The sequence below is a fragment of the Panthera tigris genome, chromosome D4 (assembly GCF_018350195.1).
Source record: "Panthera tigris isolate Pti1 chromosome D4, P.tigris_Pti1_mat1.1, whole genome shotgun sequence".
NCBI lineage: Eukaryota > Metazoa > Chordata > Mammalia > Carnivora > Felidae > Panthera > Panthera tigris.
Window position 1 is genome coordinate 91,833,433 of NC_056672.1, and position 25,847 is coordinate 91,859,279.

The 25,847-nt window shown below is 59.8% G+C and overlaps 1 protein-coding gene across 10 annotated transcripts in view; it reads left to right on the plus strand.

Moving 5' to 3' along the window:
• The window catches only part of SEC16A (SEC16 homolog A, endoplasmic reticulum export factor), a 32,977-nt gene that overhangs the window by 2,848 nt on the left and 4,282 nt on the right, over positions 1–25,847 (plus strand). For 4 of the 10 annotated variants that reach the window (XM_042963298.1, XM_042963302.1, XM_042963299.1 and 1 more), the window contains exons 2-28: positions 1,273–4,893; positions 6,668–6,807; positions 9,241–9,338; positions 11,012–11,138; positions 11,654–11,825; positions 11,913–12,078; positions 12,968–13,110; positions 13,670–13,731; positions 13,840–13,978; positions 14,383–14,628; positions 15,665–15,762; positions 16,161–16,242; positions 16,453–16,570; positions 16,749–16,860; positions 17,025–17,130; positions 17,773–17,913; positions 18,887–19,000; positions 19,243–19,420; positions 19,909–20,154; positions 20,575–20,657; positions 21,588–21,734; positions 23,457–23,537; positions 23,735–23,791; positions 23,930–24,041; positions 24,356–24,493; positions 24,717–24,835; positions 25,691–25,765. In XM_042963298.1, the coding sequence (XP_042819232.1) occupies positions 1,339–4,893; positions 6,668–6,807; positions 9,241–9,338; positions 11,012–11,138; positions 11,654–11,825; positions 11,913–12,078; positions 12,968–13,110; positions 13,670–13,731; positions 13,840–13,978; positions 14,383–14,628; positions 15,665–15,762; positions 16,161–16,242; positions 16,453–16,570; positions 16,749–16,860; positions 17,025–17,130; positions 17,773–17,913; positions 18,887–19,000; positions 19,243–19,420; positions 19,909–20,154; positions 20,575–20,657; positions 21,588–21,734; positions 23,457–23,537; positions 23,735–23,791; positions 23,930–24,041; positions 24,356–24,493; positions 24,717–24,835; positions 25,691–25,765 (6,855 nt within the window). In that variant the 5' untranslated portion in view covers positions 1,273–1,338. The other 6 variants (XM_042963301.1, XM_042963303.1, XM_042963305.1 and 3 more) reach the window with 5 other exon arrangements.

Sequence of the window (25,847 nt, forward strand, 5' to 3'; positions counted from 1 at the left end):
GACGGACGTGGGCGAGCCGTAATGGTAGTGAGCTAATAGATCCATACGACTCGTTTCCAGAGAGGGGTAGGAGCCTTCACCGTAAGTAGCTTTACTTCAGGTCCATTCACAAATGTCCCCTTTTATCGACTCTGAGAAAGATTGCCAGGAGCAAAAGTGTCGTGCACCTGCAGAAATGTGTGGGTTAAGCCCTGGAGCCCTGCCACTTCTCCCTCTGGTGTTTACTTTCCTCCGTGATCGGTCACACGTCATCTGTTTGTTTGTGAGGGTGGCACTAGGGGGGAGGACTTGTGCATAGAGAAAGACAGCAAAGAGACGGTACCTGGGTTTGTGTCTTAAAAGTACCGGTTAACCGTTCAAGGTTACATTTAACGTATTTTCTTAAAAAGCGGAAACCACCGCTGGTTCTGGCAACAAAACACACTGTAAAGACGATTGTGTTTTCTGTGAAAGGTTTGTTGGCACTCTGGTTGAAAATTTCAGAGTCGAGTCAGTTGGTCAGTTTTAAAGCTGCTTCACGTTTAATTGGGGCTTTCGCTCCGGACTCACTTCTTGATAGCCCTCGTGGTCCGAGGCGGCTTGTTCCGCTCACGGTGTCAACCAGGCACAGCGCGGGAAATGAGACGTTCTGCGCGGTGGCATAAAGGGCGTGTTTGTATATTTCAGATTCTGCCTGCGGCTTGTATCGCTCTGTACTTTACAACGCTTTTTCGTTAAAACGGAAGCGCGCGTCTTAAACTTCCATTTTCGTTTCAAGATGTAACATTAACCTGCGCGAAAAGTATGATGTGCCCTCTTGATACAGGGGTTGGCCCTTTCAGGACCCGGTGATGATTTACGGGAAGGTGTCCGGGTACCGGGTAGTGAATCAGACGGGCAGTCAGGTTGCGCTCCGTTCATCGCTGCGCCCTTGGTGAGGGCATCACGGAGGCATCAGGCGTGCCGTGTGGGTGCTCAGCTGGGCTGTGAAACTGAACCCCAGAGAAGGCAGTGGCTCGTCTGAAGTCAGTCAGTGAGCTCAGGGCACAGCCAGCGTTTGCTTCCGTGTCCGGCCGTGTTCTTGTCTGTGCGCTCAGCTGCCCCGGCCGGCCGCAGCCCCCCACCCGGGATGCAGTTCTGGGTGGGCGTGGGGGTAGGAGCGACGCGTCTCGGGACCGAGGACACAGACTCTCGAGTTGTTTCCAGCCTTTCTCTGTTTTCTTCGTTCTCCTGATTGCAACTGGGAGTTTGAATACATGGATTTTAGGCTAATTTCTTCTTTTTCTTTTCCAGTTCAGGTTGAAGAAAACCTATATCCTGCTTTCTGTGAGCAGCTCCTAGTCGTGCAACAGATCGGTCATGCAGCCGCCGCCTCAGGCAGCCCCATCAGGCGTGGTTGGGCCACCTCCGGCCGGGACTCCTCAGAGCATGTTCTGGTCCAACAGATCTTACAGGAGACAGGCAAATAGTAACGCACCGGTGACCCCGATAGCTTGCCCGTTGCAGCCGGTAACGGATCCGTTTGCTTTTAGTAGACAAGCGCTACAAACTACATCGTCGGGCAGTTCGTCCAAAAGCAGCGCGCCCATTCTGCAGGGCCCGGCCCCGCCAGCGTTCCTTCAACACCCTGGTCTGCCTGTGCCTCACGCGAATGCTGGGGATACCTCGCAAGGACCTGTGTTGCAGGCCACAGCGGACGCCGGTCTGTTTGCCAGCGTGTTGCCACCTTCAGCGCCGCCGGAGTCAGAGTTGCACAGGAGTGCCGAGCTTGCTCCCAGCTCGGAACCCGAAGTTCAGACTCTGCCATGTCCTCACATTCCAGGAGCGGGTGCCGACAGTCCCCACGGGGGCCATCCGCACTCGAACGTGCTTGGGCCCGAGAGACCCCTGAGTCGGCAGAACCCGCACGACAGTGCTGTGGCGCCGTCCCCTCCCTTCCCTCAGCCTCGTCAGCAAATGCCAGGGCAGTGGGGGCCAGGGCAGGGAGGCCCACAGCCCTCAGGTCAACATTATTGGCCCCGCCCAGAAGGACCTGTTCAGCGCCCGGTGCCCCACATCTCCAGCGTTTTCCTCTTCCCCACTCCGTCCGGCCCATATCACGGTCCCGGCCACGAGCAGCTCAACCCACTGGTGTCTTTGCCAGGACCCTTGGCCGCTGACGGAAGCAATGAGCCGGCCTACCTGCAGAGTGGTAACCAGTCAGCAAATAACTTCGATCCTGACAACGCGTTCAGGCAAAATTCTAGAGCTGGGAATCCTCGGGCAAGCCAGGAGCTCAGGCCAAATCCAGGAGTGAATAAAGAGCAGTTGCCAGACCTCGCTCTTGTGAATCCCCTCGCTCAGGGAAACAGCCCAGAAAGCCATTTGCACTACCCCCCAGGGGCCGAGACCAGCCGGGTCCTGCCGGAAGTGGACTCGGGAGCTCTCTCCATGTTCTTCCACGGCGGAGAGACGGAAAACGAGGAGAACCTCTCATCTGAAAACACAAGCTTCGCTGGTCCGTCTGACTTGGATGGCTCCTCCCCCGGCCCGGGACTTGGTCATGCTCCCGCACGTGTGGGAGCGGGTGGCGTTTACCACGCCTTTCCCAGAGGTTCCAGCAATGAGGCCACGCAGCAGGGAGGCCACCCGCAGCCTTATTTCTCTCAGTCTGCAGGCGCCCAGCCTGATAGACCGGCCACGGCAAGCGCTGCCGTCACTGTGTGGGGCGGCCCAGCAGGCGCAGGGGCTCACGCCAGCAGCCCACAGTACGAGAACGTGGAGGACTTAGAGTTCATTCAGAATCAGGAAGTTTTGCCAAGTGAGCCCCTAAGTTTGGACCCTTCCGCCCCCGGCGATCAGCTCAGATACGGCCCCAGGCTCGGTGTTGGGGGCCACGCTGGAGGCGGGGGCCCAAATCTCGAGGCCCCGGATTCAGTGCCACACCCCGTGCGGTCCGACAGCGTGTCGTCCACTTACAGCAGCAAGAGCCACGGGAATCTTTCAGGTGCGGCCAGGCCTCGAGACCTGGGGGGCACTTTCATTCAGCAAGAAGTTGGAAAACCTGAAGATGAGTCTTCGGGGAGCTTTTTTAAGCAAATCGATTCTTCTCCTGTAGGAGGCGAGACAAACGAGACCACCGTGAGCCAGAATCACCGCAGCAGCCTGTCCCAGCCCTCAACCCCAAGCCCCCCAAAACCCACTGGAATATTCCAGACAAGCGCGAATAGTTCTTTTGAACCGGTGAAGTCCCACTTAGTTGGAGTGAAACCAGTTGAGGCCGATCGGGCCAAGGTGGTGGGCGAGGTGAGGGGGGCCGGACCCCACCAGAAGCCGCACCGGCCAGCTGCCGCACCGCCTGACGCGTGCCCCGGCAACTTGGAGCAGCCCCCGGACAACATGGAGACCCTGTTTGCACTCCGGGCCGGTTCTCTGCCCTTTACCGTACCCGTGGAGGCCGAGCAGGGGCTTGGGCACGCTGGGGGGCCGCCCTCGGAAACCGTGCTTCTGGCAGCTGAGAAGAGGCCCTTGGCCAGGGCCCAGGGAGCTGTGAAGTGCGAGAGCCCAGTGACGACCTTGTGGGCACAGAACGAGCTCCCGGATTTCGGGGGCAGCGTGCTCCTGGCCCCGGCTGCCCCGGCACTGCACGCGCCCGTGAGGCCTCAGCCCTCTGAAGTGATTCAGCCTCCTGACGAGGGAGTGTCCGGTCGGCAGCCCCGGCCGCCAGGCCCCGGCCTCCCTCTGCAGAGCAGGGATGGCGTCGGAGCTTCCGAGAACCTCGAGAACCCTCCCAAGATGGGAGAAGAGGAGGCCCTTCCCTCGCAGGCGAGCTCGGGCTATGCCAGCCTGTTATCCTCACCGCCCACTGAGTCTTTGCAGAATCAGCCGGTCTTGATTGCCCAGCCTGATCAAAGCTATAATTTGGCTCAGCCCATTAATTTTTCTGTGTCCTTATCGAGTCCTAACGAGAAGAGTCTGCCCTGGAGAGATGCTTTGGTGGGGGATAAACCGACAGCAAGCAGCCGGACTGTCGGGGGGGACTCCGGAGAAAGCGCTCCTGCGTCTGGGATCGCAGCCACCTCTGTCACCCGCTCGCCTCTGCCCAAGACTCTCCCGCAAGGTAGCTTTCCACAAGTTCCTGGCACTTCGGAGACCGTTTGTACTCAACCTGCTAATTTGCTGGTTCAGCCGCCGCCTCATCCGGTTCCAAAGAACTTGCTTCCAGAAGGCCAAAAGGTTCATAATGCAGAGAACGTTCTTCCCGAGCTGGCTGGTAGCCCTGCTGGAAGCACAGGCGTGATGTTGGTGCCGCCTGCAAACGCTACCTCGGTCCCTGCTGGTAGTAGAGCGGATCCCTCCGGTAATCGGGAAGAAACTTCTGGAGCCCTAGACTTCACGCTGAATAGGACTTCGGAAAATTCTCTAAGGATGTACGGCCCGTCCCGTTCTGACAGCCCAGCTTGTCCGCAAACCGTCACCAGTCAGCCTAGACAACCTGGGCCAGGGGCACAGAACCCAGACCGTTTCTACCAGCAGGTGACAAAAGACGCTCAGGACCCATGTGGCCTAGGGAGAGCCCAGCAGGAGCCGTCGCCGGCCCCCCAGCAAGGGCCCAAAGCAACATGTTCAGAACCTTCGAACCCCGGAAGTCCGCCGGTGCAGGGGCAGTCCCAAGACTCGGTCCCGCCACCGGCAAGTCCCGCTCCAGCTGACACGGGTCAGCAGCTGCTGCCTCGGCCGCCTCGGTCCTCCAGCGCGTCCGTCGTGTCCACCAGCTCCAGCCAGGCAGCCGCGCGGTCGGACCAGCAGTGGCTGCAGCCGCCTCCCTCGGACTTGGCAGCTTACTACTATTACAGACCCCTGTACGATGGCTACCAGTCGCAGTACCCCTCGCCATACCCGCCGGATCCTGGCACGGCCTCCCTCTATTACCAGGTACGGTCAGGCTCGCGGACGGTAGAATCCGGGACCAGCGGTCTCTCTCTCCCGAGTTGTGCTCCTTGGCAGGCTTTTGTTGCTCGCTTCGGAAGCGGCCTGTAGTCCCTGTGGTCTGCACCGTCGTGCACAGTGCCCGTTCCTGCACCACTGCTTGGGGAGCGTGCCCGGCTCCCGGAACCCTTGCAGGCTCACACTGCACACCTGTGTGTTGCGCGGTGCAGAGTCCCTGGTTAATTTTTGGCACGCGTGCCCCAGCGTGTGTGGCTGAGGAGCCCTCTGTTTCCTGTCCCTCCGGTGGGCTCTCTGCGGGACCAGAGCTCTGAGTTGCGCACCTCGGGAAACTGGGATATCCTCTCGAAGCTTCGGTGTGGTTTTGACGTGAAAAATCTACCCAAAGAGGAACAGGACAGCGCAGTGTTGTAAATCCCTCCGGGAGAGTAGAAACACGAAGGGAAAAAAGTCAGGTTCGGAACGTAATCCGAGCAAAACGGCCAAGGGGGATGAGATCCCGTAAACGTCCCTCGGGCGCATGGCGGTCCCAGCAGCGGGGCGGGGGCGGTGTCGCGCCCCACAGAAGACTTGCCGTTCACAGTGGCCTAAGTGTGTGAGTGTTGTGAAACACAACTGGTTCTGTCCAGTTCTCTGGTACTTTGAAACAGTGGGGTTCAAATGCACACGTTGGGTCACGATTTGCTTCTCATCATCTCTAGTCCCAGCCCCGCGTCATGCGAGGTCGGCAGAGTGTCAGAGGCCCAAGGAATGTAGACCAGAAGTTTGGAAAGCACGGTCCTACAGTGGGCAGGTGGCCATCCTGGGGACCTCTTAGAGGCGGCTCGGGGGTACAGGGCTGGTGGGGGTGGGTCGGGCAGTAGCCCCCACTAGTAGGAGGCTTGTGCCTCCTTTGCAGGCTTTGAGCATCTTTGGGATTATATGAATACTGTGCGTCTAACCACTGAGATTAGCAAATTTGCGATTCTGGAAGGAGCCCCAGGGACTCCTGTTTCCATACGGGGAAACTGATTTCAGATCCATCCCGCGCCCAGGCAGGGCTGGCAGAGCACGAGGGGAGCAGCGTCCCCGCTTTGGGTTCTTTGTGCAGCAACCACACGTACATCTGGCAAACTCCAGCCAGAGCCCAGCACCACTCCCGTGGGAGCCCGCTTCCTTCCGCCCTCCCCCCTTGTGGCCACAGTCTCCGGTGGTGTCAGGAATAAGTCCGTCGGACGTGATTTCTCCACTTCGGCCAGGCGATGGTGGAGAGTCAGGCTCGTAGACCAGAGGGCTGCTTCAGGTCCCCCCGCGTGGCGGCTCCTTAGAGACCGTCGTGGCCAGTCATGAGCCTGTGAGGGGTTGAAAGCCTCGTGAGAACAGAGGACGAGCCTCTCTTTGAGGCTGCGTGTAGCTCCGGGACCCATTCAAATGGAACCCTGGGTATTTTGCATACCTGAGATGATGTGTGAAACAAGGACACGAACCCAGGGAGTCATAGCACCTCCGCGGCAGAGCCGTCTGGAGTCTCCACGGCCCCTCGGCGGCTGCCTGCTGACACGGCGGCCATCTCCTGAGCAGGACCAGGGCAGTCCCTCTCAGGAAGATCCTGCTGCCCGTCTGTGGCTGTGGATCTCAATTTGTAGGTTTTCTCTTCTGCACGAGGGAAGCCCCACGTCCGGTGCTCCTGGAGGGCCGTCACCAGCGCCATTTAGAGCTAGTGCCAGTTGCTTGACGGGTGGCTCTTCACCGATGTCTAACGTTGCGCAAACCCTTCTTCCAGCAGGACGTCTATGGCCTGTATGAGCCCAGATACAGGTCCTACGACAGCGCGGTGTCCGCCTACGCTGAGAGCTACCGCTGCCCCGAGCCCGAGCGGCCCAGCTCCCGGGCAAGTCACTGCTCGGACCGGCCACCTGCCAGGTGATTGACGTTCGTGTTGCCGGCTGTGGTGGTAACTTACCGATCTGAAAACATTAGACAAACCTGTTTTCTTCTGCGTATGTTTAATCAGCACGGGCAGAGCACAGGAGCACTTTGAAAGGGAACAAAGCCCTCCCTTGCAGCCACGCCGTGCTGTCAGCCAGCCCTGGGTCGGGCCAGACCCTCTGCAGGGTCCTCCCTGGGCCAGGGGATCATCCAGCCACCACCGAGGCACACACGCGGCTCAGGCATTTTGCTGACCGGGTGCTCAGGGCCCTAAGGCTGTTCCCTGCTACTGACCGCAGTGGTGTGGAGTCGTAGGCCAGGCAGGCTGGGGCCAGGACCCCTGCCCACCTCCTTTTCCTAGCATTGCATCCGTGCTGGAAGGCCGCACGCACGTCTATCCCGCTACCCTCCTCCGCTGAGCGAGCGCGTCTCAGCTCTGTGATTACAGATGAGGGATTTTGAAAGAGCCTTGGCATCACGCCTTCCTGCCGAGCAGGAATGGAAGCAGGTCACAGCCTCCCGCTCAGACACATAGGGAGAGCTGGGACGGTGCGGCGGGCGCACCGCCTGCCTTCCAGCACCTTCCCCTGCACCTGCTTGTCGTCAGGTGGAGGAGTGACGTGTCACGGGTGTAGGTTTTGTTACAAGGCTACACGGCTTCTTGAACTCTAATAGAGGAAGTCTGATCCCCCATGAATTTGCATGTGCACTGCTTTCCGAAATCACGGGATCCAATCTCTGGCTCTTTGACTTTGTTGGCTTGTCTGGAGACAGGGCTCTGTCTCTGTGGGCCTCTGCCTGTTCGGCCGGCCGCTCTCAGTCCATTGCTGGCCTGCACGTAGCCCAGACTTCTGGGGGCTTTGTGGGGGAAAGCTCCCGAGGTTTCAGCTCCTGTGCAGCACCTGGGAAGTAAGGCTCGAAGTGAAAATAAGGGAAAGCATCCGGTAGGTGTTTCTAGAACCCTCTAGGAGACCAGGGAGGGTGGAGGAGGGTGCATGCAGCCAGGGCGCATCTTGCCGTTCCAGTATCCTGTCCTTTTGGCCACCTGCGAGTTAACGTGCATTCCAAGAGGCCAAAGGTGGCTCCGTGCTGTTGAGAAGTGCCCCAGCCAGGAGCGAGGCCAGGTCACACGTCAGCGGCTCTGTCACCTGTCTGGCCGTGTTTCTGTGCTCTAAATGTCGTCACCACTCATGTGACAGCTCTGGAGAGCAGCCCGGCCTTCCTGCCCTGCTTTGGTCGGGGGCGTGTGTCCACGTCCGCACGTGTGTGTTCTCGAGGACGTGGGTCCGTGTCTGCACTTGCGGACGTGTGTCCGTGTCCGCGTCCGCGTCCGCGCTTGCGGATGCGTGTCCGCGCTTGTGTGCGTCAGTCTCACGCCTGGTGTGATCACGTACCTGCAGGAACTGCTTGAGGTGGGAACACGTCCTTCGTTTTTGCGACTGTGTCTTCGCTGATGGGCGGACGGGCTCGGTTGGCGAGGGCAGCCGGGAGGTGGCGTGGTCGTGGCTCTGCGCGGTGTCAGATCTCTGTTCCGAGCCCACCGCTGGCGTGTGCAGCGGCCCCCCCGCTCTGCAGATGGGTGGGGCCTAGAGGGCTGTCCTCCAAGGCCCTCGGAAGGGGCCTCGTTCCCACAGCTGAGCCGTGAGAGCGGGTGCTGGACCGGAGGACTGAGTGCGGCTCACCGGCCGTCTCTGTCCCGGGAGCTGTGCCGGCCAAGCCCCCCGGCTCAGCCGAGCGAGACGTTCCTGAAGGGGCATGGGAAGAGTCCCATTTTAAAAATCAAATCCCGTCTAAGTCTCGTTAGCAAGAGACGAAACCGCTAACGGGCCATTCTAAGAACCTTACTGCCCAGAAGGTCTGACGCGTGACCTCGCCAAGTTCTGCTTTTCTGGCGACGAGAGACGCGTGGCGGGGTCTGTGAGGCCAGCCTCCGTCAGACACAATTCAGGCGTCCTGCGGTCAGGTTCGAGAGCAGACTCGAGGGGCTGAGGCAGCCGCAGCCCTGCGCCTGGGCACGGACCCTCACCCGTCCCGAGCACACGGCACGCGGTCTGCGCCGAGGGTACCGAAGTCGGCGTTAGGTTGGTTTTGACAGCTCGGTGCTCTCTGCTTCCGCTCGGGGTTGATAACCGGAAACTTGAGAGCCTGTTTGAGTGTCGCTGTGTGGGATGTGGCACTGAGCAGGCAGAAGGCGGTCAGTTCTCTTAGTTTGTGGCACCTAAGTCGTTACTTGGGGAGGTGAATCGTAGCTGCGTGGCAGGGAATCTTACCTCATCGTCGTCACTGATTTTCTCATTACGATTTTTTCGCAACGTGTCTCGCCGCACGCCTGACGCTCTGGGGGTAGCGTGTGCTGACTGACGTCTTGTCGTATCCTGAGGAGGAAGTGGGAAAGTTGTTTCGTAACGACATCGTGTGTGTTTTCAGGCAAGGCTATCCTGAAGGTTACTACAACTCCAAGAGCGGATGGAGCAGCCACAGTGATTACTACGCAGGCTACTACTCCAGCCAGTATGACTACGCAGGTGGGTTCACAAGCGCGGCCGGCCGGCCGCTGGCGCAACCGCGCCCAGACCACTAGTGCGGCCGGTGCGAGGCAGTGTCCTCTGGCCGTTTCTCACGAGGCCCTCCGTTCCATTGCTCTCTTTAGGTTTCTGATCCAAGAGCCAAAGTGGTGGAAGATAAGCCGCGCTTGGGAATAATTATGCTGCTGTATTTGTTTAGAAATTACATCTTAATTATAGCAGTTATAGCAGTAATGTATCTTTATCACGTTAGTAGCTTCCTGTGATTTTCTAGCAAAGCATGATTGTGAGTAGTTCCAGGATGGCCTCGGCCCTGCGTATTTATTTAAGTTGATGAAAAGAAATAAAATGGGAAACCAGCTCCTGGGGTCACACTGGCCCCGTGTGGCATACCGGTGGCCTCCTGTGGCCGCCCTCCCGCCACGGTGCAGGCATCAGATGTCCTCACTGCATACGCCCGGAGCTGCCTTCCCATCTTGACACTCTGCCATTGGGCGGGGTGCTCATCTCAGCGACACGTCCCCCTGGCGGTCCTGCTGGTCACTGCTGCCTGGCTGTGACCTTTGCTTAGCTGCAGGGGAGGGTCCCGGGCCCACTGTCCCTTGGTTGTCCCGCTTCCTCCAGGCCTCTTTCCCATGTGCGTTTGTGTCATTTTACATATAAATTTTGCTCGTAGCTGCCAAAAATGGTACATCTAGGTTATAATGTTAATGTATTTTTTAAAACGTGTTTATTTATTTTGAGAGAGAGGAAGAGAGAGCACAAGTGGGCAAGGGCAGAGAGAGGGAGAGGGAGAGGGAGGGAGGGAGGGGGACAGAGAGAGAGGGGGAGAGAGAGAGGGAGAGAGAGAGAGAGAGAGAGAGAGAGAATATCCCAAGCAGGCTCCACATTGTCAGTGCAGGGCCCCATGTGGGGCTCGATCTCATGAACCAGGAGATCATGAGCCGAAATCAAGAGTTGGATGCTCAACCGACTGAGCCACCCAGGTGCTTTAAGTAATCTTTTAGTTTTGGATTATTTCTTAAAACTTTCTGAACTAGTTTTGGATGATTTCTTAAAACTTTAATCTTTTAGTTTTGGATTATTTTTTAAAACTTTTTGGGGCGCCTGGGTGGCTCAGTCGGTTAAGCGGCCAACTTCGGCTCAGGTCATGATCTCACGGTCCGTGAGTTCGAGCCCCGCATCGGGCTCTGTGCTGACTGCTCGGAGCCTGGAGCCTGTTTCAGATTCTGTGTCTCCCTCTCTCTGACCCTCCCCCCTTCATGCTCTGTCTCTCTCTGTCTCAAAAATAAATAAACGTTAAAAAAAATTAAAAAAAAAAAACTTTCTGAATTACGTCAGAAGCCATGTAAGGAAAATGTATGGTCGTAGAATTAAGTACCAAAAGATAGTAACTATGAACAAGGTTTTTTTAGGTTTTTATTTTTTTAAATCACCCGTGTTGAGAGAAACCCGGTGAGTGTTACGTGTTGTCGGTACAGGCAAGACATGCCCGGGTCCTCGGCCTAACAGCTAACACTCTCCTAGGTCATGCTGATTTGGGGGAGGAAAGATCGGTTCCTCTGAGATCCTCGAGGCATCCTTCAGTCTGGGCTGGTGTGGTTTCTCTAGCCAGGGCGGGAGGCGTGTCTTGCTTTGCCTGTTGTAATAAACTGTTAATGCCCCGCTCACAGATGCAGGCCGCTGGGACCGATACCACTATGGCTCCAGATTCAGGGACCCCCGCGCCTGTGACCGGAGGTATTGGTATGATGCGGAACACGATCCGTACCGGAAAGAAAACTACACTTACGGGGACAGGTTGGTACGACACGCGTCGATGAGGAGGGTTGCTCGACTCTGCCCTCACGTCTGGCGTATGTATCGGAAAGCTACGCTTGTGCTTGGGACCCTGAGGAGCAGCTGACGTTGGGGTCCCTGTCTGAAGGACAAAGATGAACAGGCCCTCCTGGCAGTTCCCGCTTGCGTTGTTGGGTGGGGGGCGTTGAGAACTGGCCTGGGGGCGGCGCCAGGAGACGGCCCCTCCTCTTCCTGGTCCGGGAAAGGCATGGCCGCACGCAGGTGCGCTTGTGGCCTGTCTCTCCAAATCTGAAGGCGAAGGCGGGGTCTGGATTTGGGCTTGGGATGTGGCCACTCCGCCCAAGGGTAGGCTCCCACTGGTCGTCTGAGGGTCAAGACCCCGGATGGTGAGCCGGCACCCAGCAACAGGGTGGTGACGACACGGCGGGACCTCACTGCCGTGTAGCAGAGGGCCGTTGTCCTGGAGCCCCCTCCCCACGCTTCCCTCTCCTCGCCTCTGCTCCCGTTCTCTCCAGGCCCGAGAGGTATGATGACCCCTGGAGGTACGACCCTCGCTTCACTGGCAGTTTTGACGACGACCCTGAGCCCCACAGGGACCCTTACGGGGAGGAGGCGGACAGACGCAGCGTGCACAGCGAGCGCTCCGCACAGAGTCTGCGCAGCAGCCTCAGCTCCCGCTCGCGCCAGGTGGGCCCCCCTTCCCGTATTCGACCGCGTGTCTGAGTCTCCCGAGCTCCCAGGAGCTGATCGGTCCCGTCTGCTCTGTTTCCTCAGAGTCAGGTTTACAGAAATCACGGCATGACTGCTGCTTCCTACGAGGCCCCGCCTCCCCCAGACTCCTTGCCTGGAGATTACGCCTACGGCAACAATTTTGGCAGCGTCCAGGGCTTCCCGGAGTACGGTTACCCTGCCGAAGCCGGCTGGCCCGCGACGGAACAAGGTGTGTGTGTGGTCGGGGCCCAGGCGCTCCTGGCCGTGGAGGGACGTCCGGTCACTCTGCCGGGGCGGCCTCACGAGCCCGGGGCGATAGAGGGAGTGAATTTCAGCTCTGATGGGAACTGGCGGTGCCTGGCCTGGTTGTCTCTGCAGGGTGAGGACTGCCGTGAGTCACAGAGCTTGTCACGGGGGCTGGTGACATCCCTCGGACTCAGACCTGAGAGCAGCCCGGCCTGTCCATGGTGCCCACGCCGGTGTGGCTCTGAGTACAGGCTCCCCGCCAGGTTCTCAGGCGCGGCCGCCCTGTGCTCCCCGGTGCTGGCTGCTTGGGTGTGGGAAACTCCTAACTCCCCTTGAAAAACTACGTGGACTTGTCACCTGTGCCACAGTCTCGACTCCTCTCTGAGACACCGGATCAAATGCTCTCCCCTGGAGAAGTGCAGACGTGGGTGTCGGACCCTACAGGGCGATGCTCCCGTGAAAATCTCTGTCCTCAGCCCCCTTGTCGACCCCTGCGCCGCTCACCGTCAGGGGCCAGCCTGTGAAGGAGAGCTGGGGGTGTGGAGGCTCTGGGGGCGTCCGAGCAGCTGGAAGCCCGACGCTCCTCGCGAGTGACACTCGCTCCACGCACGCGGCTGTTTCAAAGGAGTTCTCTTTTCAGAAGAGAGTAGCCGTCGTGTCTAATGGCCGAAACGCTTTTCTGACACACACCTAAGTTCTCCTTTCTGGGAGGACGTCTGACCAAAGTACCTTCCAGTTGGAAGCCGGGTCGCCACGACCGGTCTGACCTGTGACTCGAGCCACGTGGGCGTCGTGAAATTCTGTGCTGTTGGTCTAGTTCAGAAGCACCACAGGGTGACAAGCTGTTTCTTTTTCACTTTATTTAAACGTAGCTCCATCAAGACCAACTTCTCCTGAGAAATTCTCAGTGCCTCACGTCTGTGCCAGGTTTGGTCCTGGGGGTCAGCTCATTAAAGTGATTCCAAATCTGCCTTCAGAAGGACAGCCCGCGCTGGTCGAGATCCACAGCATGGAGGTAATTCCGTGAGTAGAAATTGCACCTCGCAGGACTGCCCTTGAAGAAGTGACCTTGCAAAGCGCTTCTCTGCACACGTCTTCGATCCGCAGATGTTTCTGTTGCGTTGGGTCGTGTCAGTTTCCTCTCAGAGATCAGCATGTCAAGCGTCTGCGTTGGGGGTCACGTCAGACTTGGTTTTATGGCATATTCACTTTCTGTCTTCATTGGCATTTCTGGTTCAGCAGGGAGGCCTCTTACTGGTGAATGTGGGTTACAGGGAGAGGCGCTGGGGTGCAGGAGGCTGGTGGGGGGGGCGCCCTCTTCTGCGGCCCTGGCAGGCCTCTTCTGTGCACGTTAGGGCCCCACTTCAGAGTTTGAGGGGAGGCGTGGTTCCCACTCCTTCAAGTAGAGCTTGAAAGTCGCCGTTGTAAACCAAATGTGCCCGCGCCCTGTGACGGAGGGGCAGCCACCCCCCCAGGTGGCGTCGACTGCTTGGTGCGCCTGTGCGGCCGGCAGACGCTGCCCCTGAGCCGCTGTCTCTCTCCACCCCCGCCCCGCCCCGCCCCGGTTCCACCAGACCTTGCTGCAGCACACGCCGGACCAGGAGGAGATGCGCTCGTTCCCGGGACCGCTCGGCAAGTACGTCCCCGTCGGAGCGCCCCGCGATGTCTGTCCGGAGGCGGCTGCTGTGCTCGGCCTCGCGGATGCAAGGTGTTGCTGTTCATCGAGTGTGTGTTCTTTTTTCAGAGGTGACACCCATAAAGTGGATGTTATTAATTTTGCACAGAACAAAGCTACGAAATGTTTGCAGAATGAAAATTTAATTGACAAGGAGTCTGCCAGTCTCCTTTGGAATTTCATTGTTCTCTTGTGCAGGCAGAACGGGGTAAGTTTCTCGTTGGCCCCTGCCTCGGTCCCCCTGCACCCCGAGGAGTTGGGCGGGATTTCTATTCCGGGCTGTGCTCGGCGAAGCAGGGTCACCATCCAGGGGCTCACGCAGGAAGAGCTTCCTAGCAGTGATTTGGGGAAGTGGAATTCAGGGCCGTGTGGTTTGGGGCAAAGGGAGGTGTGGGTCCACCTTTTTGTCGGCCTATCAGGCAGTCTGTGGTCTGCCCGTCCTCCTGGCCGTGTCACGGGCGGTGCTCTGTGCCCCTGGGAGTAGAGCGTGCACGTCTGAGGAGTCCTGCTCGGGGCCTCACCTGATGACGAGCGGGAGTGTCCTGTCACCCCGGCAGTGAATTCTGTTTGTGGTAAAGCCTTCCGTTCTTCTTGCCCCCGTGGCCCTCGCAGACCGTGGTGGGAACAGACATCGCGGAACTTCTGTTACGAGACCACCGAACGGCATGGCTGCCTGGGAAGTCACCCAACGAGGCCAACCTGATCGATTTTACTAACGAGGCGGTGGGACAAGTAGAGGAGGAGGAGTCCGGGGAGGCCCAGCTCTCGTTCCTCACCGACAGCCACGCGGCCACCACCAGCACTCTCGAGAAGGAAACCGAGAGGTTCCGAGAGCTGCTGCTCTATGGACGCAAGAAGGTGAGGGGGGGGGGGGGTTCCCGGGGCACAGAGCACAGCCGAGGGGTGCGGTCCTGCTCTTGGGTGCGCCGGAGACGCCATCCCGTGTGGTGTTGGTGTGTCCTCTCGCGTCAGTGGGTATTTTCTTCCGAGGGTTGTGGGGTCTGAGGCCTGCGAGTGCGCTTTTCGGTCATTGGGCAGATAGATGAATTTCCCGTGCTCAGGCTGCGCCCCTGTCGTGTGCGGGTCTCGGGGCCAAGCCGAGCACGAGACAGAAATTGCACCATCCTCCCCGGTGAGGCGGGAGCCGGGGGCTGGTGGGGAGCCGATCACAATGTGCAGAGCCGTTGGAGGCTCGCCGGGACCAGGCAGACTGCGGGGAGGGCCCCGGGGGCGCCCTGGTGGCGGGGGTCTCCCAGGCCGGCGGTTCGTGGCACTCCGACGTCGTGATACGCTCCGAAAGCTCGTGTGCGATAACTAAACGGTCTTCACGTGGACATCTTCCGACCGGTTGAAATTGTAAAGTCTGTCCGGTTTGCCTCCCGTTTACCTGTACCGCAACGTGTGTGTCTCCCGAAGGTGTCCTCTGAGTCGTGCCCCGGGTGACTTTGGGTAGGGAAAGTCTGCCTTAGGAAAGGCTCTGTGCGCGTCGAGATGACGTTCGTGGAGGCCTCGTGCCGCGTTCTGGAACGGGGATGCGATCCCTGTGGTGTGTCCCACGGGGGAAGCGATGGTTTGGGGGTGGCGGTACCCCGTCTCGGTTGCCCTGGTTTCTGATCGGCGTGTGTGTTCTTCATGCTGCTAGTAGATGACAAAGCGAGATGTGTATTCGTCAGCCTGCTGCCACAGGGACTTTGCAGCTGGGGCACATGTGAAAAGTGGACTTCGTTTCTGAACCGGAGCTGTGTGGGCAGACCTTCGAGTCGCGCGTTCCTCGGTGTGCCCTCTGCTCTGCCCGCCCCCAGCGGTGCCTGACGACACGCGGGCCGCCGCGCCCGCTTGCTTGTGTCGGGGAGATTGTTCTGATAACTCAGGTAACCCCGAAAACACTTTGCAGGATGCTTTAGAATCCGCGATGAAAAACGCCTTGTGGGGACATGCTCTGTTGCTGGCAAGCAAGATGGACAGCCGGACACACGCCCGGGTCATGACCAGGTAGAACATCTTGCCCTGTAGACTGTCTCTGGGCACTTCCAACTGGCCTGGTCGTGCTGCCCGGCCAGCCCTTGGAAGCACAGTGGCCTGTAGTTTTCGTCCCAGAAAGCAGGTGCCGCTGGCCCGGGCTTGCTTGGCCTTCGTCCGTGGGTTGTACCGCGAAGGGAGTTCTAGGAGTTTTTATTGACCGTGTAGTTCTCGTACTTTCTGCGAAACCACCACGAGATCCTGGGGCCTCGTGTTTTCAGCTCCTTGATCGAAACACTGGGACCTGTGCACTTCGCCCGGGTTAAGTGCCAGATGGCCGTTAGATGGCTAAGACGAGACCAGACTTGTTTTTGTCTTTTTGTCCTCGACACAGGGCCAACTCGGGTCTTCGTCTCTTTGTATTTGCGCAGGTTCGCCAACAGTCTTCCAATCAACGACCCTCTGCAGACAGTGTACCAGCTGATGTCGGGCCGGATGCCCGCGGCGTCCACGGTCAGTGTTCAGGGGCTCGCGGGCATCTCCGCGGTCCGGCTGTCTGTCCGGGCTCGCTCCTCTGACAGATTGCATCGCGGGCCGCGAGGCCTGCGACCCCCTGTTGGTCTCGCTCCCTCGCTTGCTCTTTGAGCTCACCCGTGAGAGATGAAGGTGACGCTGTCTTCTGAGGAGGAGGGTTTATCTGGGTTTGCGTTTTTCTGACCTCAGTGTTGCGGAGACGAGAAGTGGGGAGATTGGAGGCCGCATCTTGCCATGATCTTGTCCAACCTGAGCAGCAGTGTGGATGTGGAGTCCAGGGCGATGACCACCATGGGCGACACGCTAGGTAGGTCAGGTGCGGGCGCGGGCCCGGAGGTGGGGGAGCGCAGGACGCCCGTGTGTGGAAGCCGCTGCCGGGGTACGGAGGGCCGTTCGCGTCGTCTCTGTGGTATTTTCCGTCCGCGTGTTTTGATTCCTGGGAGAACTCGGCGTCACTGGCCGCGGCCTGCTTTGTGTCTCCTCAGCTTCGAAAGGTCTCTTAGATGCTGCGCACTTCTGCTACCTCATGGCCCAGGTCGGGTTAGGGGTCTATACGAAGAAAACCGCAAAACTGGTTTTAATTGGATCGAATCACAGGTGAGGAACACAGCGGTCTCTGTTTTCCCGCAGAAGGAAAGCACCCTCCTTCAGCCCACCCAGAGACGGCGGGCGGCCCGGCAGCGGCTGCCGGCTTTGTCCTGTGGTGTGACGGGCTTCTGGGTGACCTGCTCAAGGACTAAGGTTCCCCGTTTCCTCGACAGTTTGCCGTTTTTCCAGTTTGCGACCAATGAAGCCATTCAGAGGACGGAGGCCTATGAGTATGCCCAGTCCCTCGGGGCACAGACCTGCTCCTTCCCCAACTTCCAGGTCAGCGGGGGTGGGCGGGCGGTCCGTGCTGACAAGTCTCCGACCATCGCGGGTTTGAGTCCTTGCGCAGAAAGCGATAAAGTGTTTTTGGAGATCTCGAGACACTCAAGCGTCCGTAATGCTTGAGAAGAAAGCCCTGTTGAGTTGAGGATCTTGTTTGCCTTTAAAATGTTTGTTGAGCGTTTGGTCCCCAGTACTTTGTCTGTCAGCAGCTCTTAGCGTCGTGGGGAGGGTATTATCTGACCGGGGACCGTGTGGGCATAAATGTCTGTGGGGCAGAGCGAGTGGGGACGGCTGTCCCGACCAGCCTAGTAAGCGTGTTGAAGAGAAAGTTGCCAAGAAGCTCAGTTGTCGACTTTCATCTGAGATACCTTGGGGGGCACCTGGCTGGCTTCTCGATCTCGGGGTCGGGAGCTGGAGCCCCACGTTGGACGTAAGGGTAACTTAAAAAGTGAAATCTTAAAAAAATAAATAAGCGAAAGGTGAGGTCCCTCCGGGAACAGGGTTGGTGCTGTTGGGCAGCGGCCGGGGGCGTGTGTGAGGTGCGCGAGGCGAAGCGTGAGAGTAGCTCCAGCCTGGGGTGGGGTCTGGCGGGGGCGAGGGGCGGTGCCTCAGACCGCTCTGCTCGTTCACCTGCTCTAGGTGTTCAAGTTCATCTACTCCTGCCGCCTGGCGGAGATGGGGCTGGCCACGCAAGCCTTCCACTACTGCGAGGTGATCGCCAAGACCATCCTGACGCAGCCCCACGCGCACTCTCCGGTGCTCATCAGCCAGCTGGCTCAGGTGACGTCCCCTGAGCGTCCTCCCGGTGACACCGGGCTGACGGGACTCGGGAACCGAGCTAGGACCGTTGGGACTTCCTCCGTGAACGGCTTTAGCAATTCTCGTGTTCTTGGACAGGCATCCGGTGTTTTTGCGTTAGCGTGAGAACTTGTCAGCTCTCTCACCCCAGCGCAGAAACGGAGCGGTAGCTTCTAAGGAAGTTTCCCCGGGAGATTCACCGCGGGGCCCTTGAATCTAGCGGTTCACGGCGTGAGCTACCAGAGTCCAGCAGCCTGGCTTTGGGTCCCGGCTGCTCCAGGGCCGGCCTCAGTTTCTTGCTCTGTAAAACAGGGACCGCGTGACCGGCCTCCAGGAGCAGGCGAGGCTCAAAGGAGACGGGGTGGCGCGTGGGGACGCCCAGCACAAGCCGCCCGCTGCGCCAGCGCTCCCCTCTCCCCGGGAGTTTCGTTCAGGAGAATGCACTCGCGCGATAACTTGGGAAAGTGTTTCATTATGAGAAGTTTCAGACGTTTACGAAAACAGAATAACGGATCCTTCTTCCGCCAGCTTCAGCAGTGAACCCAAGGCCACCTTGTTTCATCTGTCCCCACCTCCCTCACCGTCCCTCTCCCCCTACCGCCCGTCAGGGTGTGTGCATTTCTGGGTCCATTCAGTGTTTTGATCGGTGAAGCCAGGTCCGTGGGATCCGATGGGAGGGGCAGCAGACGCGCTCCCGGGGGCGTGCGGACTGCTGGCCCCCGCGCACACAGGCTGACGGGTCTGCTAGGGCGGATTCGAGGCTCCCGGGCCCCCTTGCTGCTGTCTCGGCCTCGCCAGCCGCTCCGGGGCAGGTCACGGCGCGCCTCGGAAAACCTTCCCGGGCGATGCAGCCGCCCGGTTGGGTGACGAAGATGCTTTTGTCTCTGGGTCATCCGGGTGGGCCTGTCCTCCCCGGTGGTGACGGGCTCTTCCCCCCCACCCCGTGTGCGTCTAGATCGCCTCGCAGTTGCGGCTCTTCGACCCTCAGCTGAGAGAGAAGCCGGAGGAGGAGTCCTTCGTGGAGCCCACCTGGTTGGTCCAGCTGCGGCGCGTCGAGAAGCAGGTCAAGGTGTGAGGTTTGCTTTCGGTCTCGGGAGACGCGGTGTCAGAGACGGGCTGACGGGCGCGGTCCGTGTCCCCGTTTCACATTGAGCGTGGGTGTTCGGTGTAAACGGTAGGACTTCAGAGGCGCACGGATTCCCGGGACGGGGGCGGGGGGTGCTCCTGAAGCACAGACGCGGGGAGCGGGTCCCCCGGGGTTGGTGCCGCAGCGCGGGGCTGTGGGAAATGCCTGCGGTGTCTCTCCTGTAGGAGGGCGCCGCGCCGTGGAGCCTGGACGGGGCCCTCTCCCAGCGCTGCCCCAGCACGCCCAGCCCCGAGGCCGGGCAGCACGACGGCCCAGGACCCGCCCAGCCGGGCAACCCGCTGCTGGCACTGCCTGTGCCCAGCGCCGAGCGCTTCGGTCAGGGCGTGCGGCTGCTGCCTTCAGGTGAGCCCCGTGCCGCACGCGGAACATTCTCGCCCTGCCTCTCTGGGAGAGCGGAGGGGACGTGTCTCAGCGCCGCATCAGCCTTCTCCTCTCCCTCCGCGAGGCTGTCCGTGCTCCCGGCTGTAAACATCGGCTGAGTGGGCGGACGCCCCTCTGTCCCCCGGCGGCCGAGGCCAGGAGGACTCCGTGCACGCAGCCGCTCTCCAGGTTGTGTTGGGTCTCGCTGTGGCTTAGAGCCCTTGCCCGTCATCTTTAACGACGTCCTCCCTTTTGTCCTCAAAAAGCCCGCGTGCTGTTCTTCCCCCAACCGCAGAGGCCCTCGCATCCCCCGCGCTTTCTGTTTGGGCGCCTGGTTCTCTTAGCGCATAACGAAAGAAACGTGGCCACGCAGAATGACGCGTGCTAAACTGTTGGGCGACCGCCAGTTCGCTTCTCCAGGTGACTGGAGTTAGCGCCAGTGACCTCAGGCTGCTGTTCGCTCTCTGCAGCTCCGCCGACGCTCCCCGACAGCCAGCCGGCCCTCCCCGCCAGGGTGCCGTTGTTCCCGGTGCCGCCACCCCCCGGCCCTGCGGAGCTGGGGCCTGGCTGCGGACCCCCAGGGTCTGCGCTTGGCTTTCCAGAGCCCTCTGTGCCCGAGCCTGCAGCTCTGTACCCAGGACCTGGCCTGCCAGCGGGCGCACCGTCTCTGCAGGAAAGTGAGCACCTGCCCCAGGAGGCCGGAAGCCAGGACCCAGGTGGGTCTCTGCCGCGACGCCATCCCCAGAGGCCTGGACTGGGTTTGGTGTTCAGGAGGTGATTGGCAGAAGAGCCTTAAGTCATTTGCGCTTGAAACGAGTCGTATCGCTTACTGTCTGCTAAGGGTTCTGGAAGTTCCAGGCGGAACGGCTGATCGAGATCCACGCTAGATTCCCTTGTGACTTGGCTGTCGGTTGGGACGCAGAGCGTGAGCGGGTGTCCCGGTGTGGCGAGCCGGCCTTGAGGCGCGCCCGGGCTGGGACCTGCTCTGCGCTCCGATGTGGTTCTCGTGCTGTGTACTCGGGCACAGTACGGTGTAGACCCGTCTTTGAAGATGAAGCCATTTCGAGACCATTTCCGGTCTCGGGCTCTGAGGCGCGTGGCGAAGCTGCCACCGTGGCGCTCTCTTCCGTTGACAGGGGTGATGCCACAGGAGGCGCTTGGGAGAAACTCGCTTCCGGAACGGAGAGAAGATGGTTTTGGCGGAAAATTTGCTCATCTGGTACTCTCCCACTTTTTGTTTTTAAGCTATTCGTTTTCCATAAGCTGCGTTGATTAGGAGCCCAGACTTGTCGCTCTTTAGTCTTAAGTAGAAAGATAGTAGTGAAATTTAGGAAATTATCCTTTAAATTGCTTCTCAGTGGGAAAGCTCCTCTGAAATAACTTGGATCCTCACCATACGGAGTTGGGGAAAAGCGTTACGGAGGAAAGCGCTCGTTTACTAGTGTGGTGTGGGGAGCATTCCTTCATGGAGAGAAAGTGCTCGTTTGTAAGGAAACTGCATTGCTAATTTTGACTTTCCTAAATTGGAGAGCCCTACCCACTCTCTGCACCTCACTTTCTGCAGTAGAATCCCTAAAAATCTCACTGGTCTCTTGAAATCGAGGTATCGTTTCATCAGACGTGTCTGGTGTAAACACCACCTCTGTTTGCTCTCGTCTCAGCGCGGGGGCTGAGGGGGGGAACAAACGCTTTTCTGCACACTGTTCTACAGCCTTCTGTACAGACAGCAGGCCTCTGTGGGCATGCGGTCATCGTCTAAACTTTTGTTACACGTTCCTCCGTAAGAATACTCTGTTTTCGTGTAAAATGACAGTTACTAATTTTGAAAACGGGGTCTTCGCTCAGCGAGAAGCATTTTCTAAATAAGCCTGTCTTTTAAAACGCCCCCTGCTCCACTGTGCCCAGTCCCTTCCCTCTTCCTTGCAGCCCGGCAGTGCCCCCTGAGCTCCCGAACCACCCCCCCCCCCCGGCTCCTGCAGTGTGCCTCGACAGACTGGCTGGCTAACTGCAGGCTGGGGGGCGGGGGGCAGCTGTGTTTCCCCCCACCCCCACCCCCCACCCCCCACTCTGCCCTCCTCACGAGTCATAAGACCTCTGCTGTGGTGCCCCGGGTGACCCTCCTCCCCTGTTGCCTGTTGCCTTGGAACAGGGCCCCTCCAGGACGTCCCAGGACTCCGAGGTCCCTCCGGCGTGGGAGCGTGCTGGCCCCGGAGCCCTGCAGCCGCCTCTCACGTCCACGCCCGAAGGGAAGAGGCCTGCACAGGCGGCCGGGAAAGAGGTCAAGGAGCCTAAGAAGGTAGCACACGGCCCACCTCCGGCGGGGCGGGGGCTCCCACAGGCCCTTCCTCACGCCCCGGTGCTGGGCGCCGGGCCCCAGGCCACCGTTCTTGCGTCACTTGGGCCACACGGTTTGGGAAGTGAAACGTGAAGCTTCGTGAACGTTCGTGCATCAGTGTCCCCAGACGGGCACGGCCCGAGTGGGGTTGGAGCAGCGCGGCCCTCCCAGGGGCCCCCTGTGTTCGCGGCCTGTCACAGCCCAGCCCCCGAGGGTGGCCTCTTCTGATTTCTGTCACCATTGGCCGGTGCCTCCTGTTCTGGGACTCCTTATAAAGGAGACTGATGTTTAAACGCCCTCGTATGGGAACATCGAGGGAGGGTCCGCAGATGCTACAATTGTATTTATCTTTTGTCCTGGGTAATGGACACAGGCTGGTTATGTAAAAGCCACACGAGCGGTTCTGGTCTGTCTGCTGTTGGCGAAAGTGCCCATTTCTCTTGGGGGTCCAGCCCGGGAAGGGGCCGCCGGGCAGCTTGGACCTGGTGACCCTTCCAGCAGCACAGCCAGGGAGGTGGCGCTCCTTCCGCGCGCCGGGCCGTCCCGCCCACCGAAGCCTCTGCCGGGCTCCGTGCTGCCCCCTGGTGCTTTCAGTTCGCGTCCCTGGGGGGCAAGGGTGCTGAGCACCTTCTTCACATGCCCGCTACCACCTCCGTCGTCGGCTTTGTGGTGCCGGCCTGTGTCTTCTCCTGCTTTTAATCGGGTCCTTTTCCACGGTGGCCGCCAGTCCCGTTAGATGCACGTGCCCCACGTCCTCTTCTACGCTGTGGGTCGGCTCCTTACGCTTCGTGTCAGTTAGCTTATGAGGAACGTGTCCTTCTCTCTTTTTTAAAGTAATCACACCCACCGTGGGGCTCGAACTCACAGCTCTGAGACCAAGAGACCGAGAGTCACGCGCTCCACCAACTGACCCAGCCAAGTGCCCTTCCCCGCCTTTTTTTAAGTAGATTATCGGTTCTTAATATGGTTCAGTCTCTCGGCTTTTTTAAACGGCTGGTATTTTACTGAAACGCAAGTGTGATCCAGAGTGTGCCGGAACCGTGAGCTGGAACGTGATGCTTCAGCGAGGCGGGAGCGTGCAGACCCGTGTCGCCCAGAGCGACGGGTTTGAGAGCGCACACGGCCGCGGCGGCTCCTTCCCTGTTCGCTTGTTCTAGAAGAAGCGAAGTACGGTACGCGAGGAGCGAAGTCAGCGTTCCTGACGCCTAAATTCTCTCAGGGCGGGACACGGGGGACTGTTTTGAGGGGGTCCCACAAGGACTTTCCCAGCCTTCTCGCCACTGCTCAGGCAGGGAGGGAGGATGCCGGAGGCTGCCATCGTTGGCGTCAGACAGGAAAAGTTCCAAAAGGCACATTGTTCAGGTTTTGAAATTGTGGTAAGATACATGCAGCGTAAAAGTGACCATCTTAACCCTGTTTTGAGGGCATAGTTTGGGGGCGTCAGGCTCATTCATGCTGTTGTGCCGCCGTCCCCCCCCCCCATCCGTCCCCAGAACGTGTCCGTCTTTCCAGACTGCACTCTGTCCCGTTGCACACGGACCCCCCCCCCCGCCGCCCTCGTCCGCGGATCCGACTCTGCTCGGACCTCCTGTGAGCGGACCCTTCGGGACTGGGCCTTCCGTGTGGGGCTCCCCTCACCCGGCACCACGTCCCCCAGGGTGTTGTTGTTGTTTCTGTATTTAGAGCAGCGAGTCCTGGTTATTTCGTTGGCTGCCCGGGAAGAAAAGGACGGAGGCTTATCTGCCCGACGACAAGAACAAGTCGGTGAGTGCTGTAGGACGTGGGGCCGGCGGGGCCTGTGAGTTCACGTGACGTGGCCGGCGGTGGTCCGCACGGCGCTCCCCGGCTGCGGGCACGGCTGGGTGGGCGTCTCCTGAGTGTGCAGCGTCACGCGGGGCCGCGCTCCGGGTCTGTTCCGCCGAGTCTCCGGACTTCTCTCTTTATTTTCGTGATGGTGGCAGATCGTCTGGGATGAAAAGAAGAACCGATGGGTGGATGTAAACGAGCCGGAGGAGGAGGTGAGTTGGAATTCCTAGCGTCTGCTTGACGGGAGGAGTGCTCCCTGCCACGTGGCCGTGGGCGCCCGCGAGGCCCCCGTCCGCGCCCGGTGGCCGCGGGTCCGCGGGCAGGTCTCTGACGCGTCTTTCCCTCCGCAGAAGAAGGCTCCGCCCCCACCACCAACCTCCCTCCCCAAGGCTCCGCAGGCTGGGCCCCCCGGTCCCGGAGGACCCCCGAGAGCCTCCGTGAACATGTTTTCCAGGAAAGCAGGTAACAGTCGAGGCAGAAATTAGACGCGGAGAACTCGCCTGTGGTACGGGCTCAGGAGAGTTGAGGGGAGGTGGTGGAGCGCGCAGGAGGGACGGCAGCGTCACGGGGTGACCCCGTCTCCGGAGCACGAGGGCCCCGCTCAGAGGCGGCGCGGCGCTGGTGGCTTCGGGGTGTGTGTGAGACGGGGGGCGTCACCCCGGGGGAAGCCAGCCCTGCGCCACGTGGGGAGCCGCGTCCGGGGGGGGAGGGGGGGGACCCGGGGGAGCGGGGTCCTGCGGTGCGCTGACCTGCATTTGCCGCTCGCCCTGACGCAGCCGGAGCCCGAGCGCGCTACGTGGACGTCTTAAACCCGGGGGGCCCCCAGCGGAGCGAACCGGCTCTCGCTCCGGCGGAGTTTTTTGCTCCTCTGGCCCCAATGCCGATTCCCACCCACTCGTTCGGACCAAACGCAGGTAGGGGGGATGGGACCTCCTGACCTGTGACCTCCTTTCCGAGAGCCCCTGGCCCTCACCTCCCTTTAAGAAAAATGACCCGGCTGACGTGCGGGGAGCCTGCGGTCCATCCGTGTTTGTTCACGGATCCCTTTCCGTGTCCCCCACGAGTGCACTGTGGGAAGCCTTTCCCCTGGAGACTGTTCTAAATGAAACCCCGACGGTGTCGTGGATGGACTGACAGCCTCCCGCACTGTCCCCTTCACAGATGCGGAGGAAGCCCCACCCGCAGAGGGGGCCGGCAGGGAAGGGCGTGCGCCTGCAGGGGGGGCCGTCAATCCAGAGCCGGCCTCACGGCCCCAGGTGAGCCCCCCGCGTGAGCCCCCAGGCGAGTGGCGCCGCGGGGACGGGCGGCGGGGGCAGGGAGGACTTGGCCCGCGCCCCTGCCTGGGAAGGTCGGCCTGCTGTTTGCATCGTTCCCGTCGTGCACCCAGAGAAGACAGTTTCCGTGGAAGTCCTGCCCCTGAGGGCCTCTAGAGATGGAGACCGTGACCATGTGGTGCACGTGGGGTGGTGGCCTTGGCTTCCCGAACCCACAGTCCTAAAGAGACTTTTTTTTTAATTTTTACAGCTTGCACGTGAAATAGGATGGTTGGAGGTGGACAGAGTGGGTTTCAACCCTGGTTCCCTGTTAATTAGCTACTTAACATTTATTTTTAAAAGAGAAATTGAAAAAACAGGTTTTTTTTCTAATGTTTGTTCAGTTTTGAGAGACAGACTGTGAGCAGGGGAGGGATAGAGAGAGGGAGACACAGAATCCAAAGAGGCTCCAGGCTCTGAGCTGTCAGCACGGAGCCCGACGCGGGTCTGGAACCCACGAACCGCAAGATCTGACCTAAGCCGAAGTCGGACGCTTCACCGACTGGGCCCCCCGGGCGCCCCAGCTACTTAACATTTAAAGGATCACGTGACATCTCAAAGCCTCTGTTTCCTGTTCTATGAAACGGAATAACGAGGGCGCTTGCGCACGAGGCCATCAAGGGGCCCACGGCCCGAGTTCCCCAGAGATAGGCTGTCGTGGGACCCGCGGCCGTTCGGAGGGGCGCGTACTCGGACTGGAGCTGCGTGGGCCGGGGCCAGAGGGGGGTGTCGCGTCGGTCTGCCCCCTGTGAGGGCTCCGCGGGAGTGATGGCCACCGCGTTTCTTCTTTCCTGACAGGTGTTAGGTTTGCCAGCGTCGCTCCCTGGCCCTGAGCTCCCACCCGCGCACGAGGACGGTTCCAAGGGAGGAGAGGTAAGCCGCTCCCACAGGACGTACCTGCCCAGACACCGGGCTGGGGACATCGCCCGTTTGTACCGTCCAAGTGGCTTCTTCT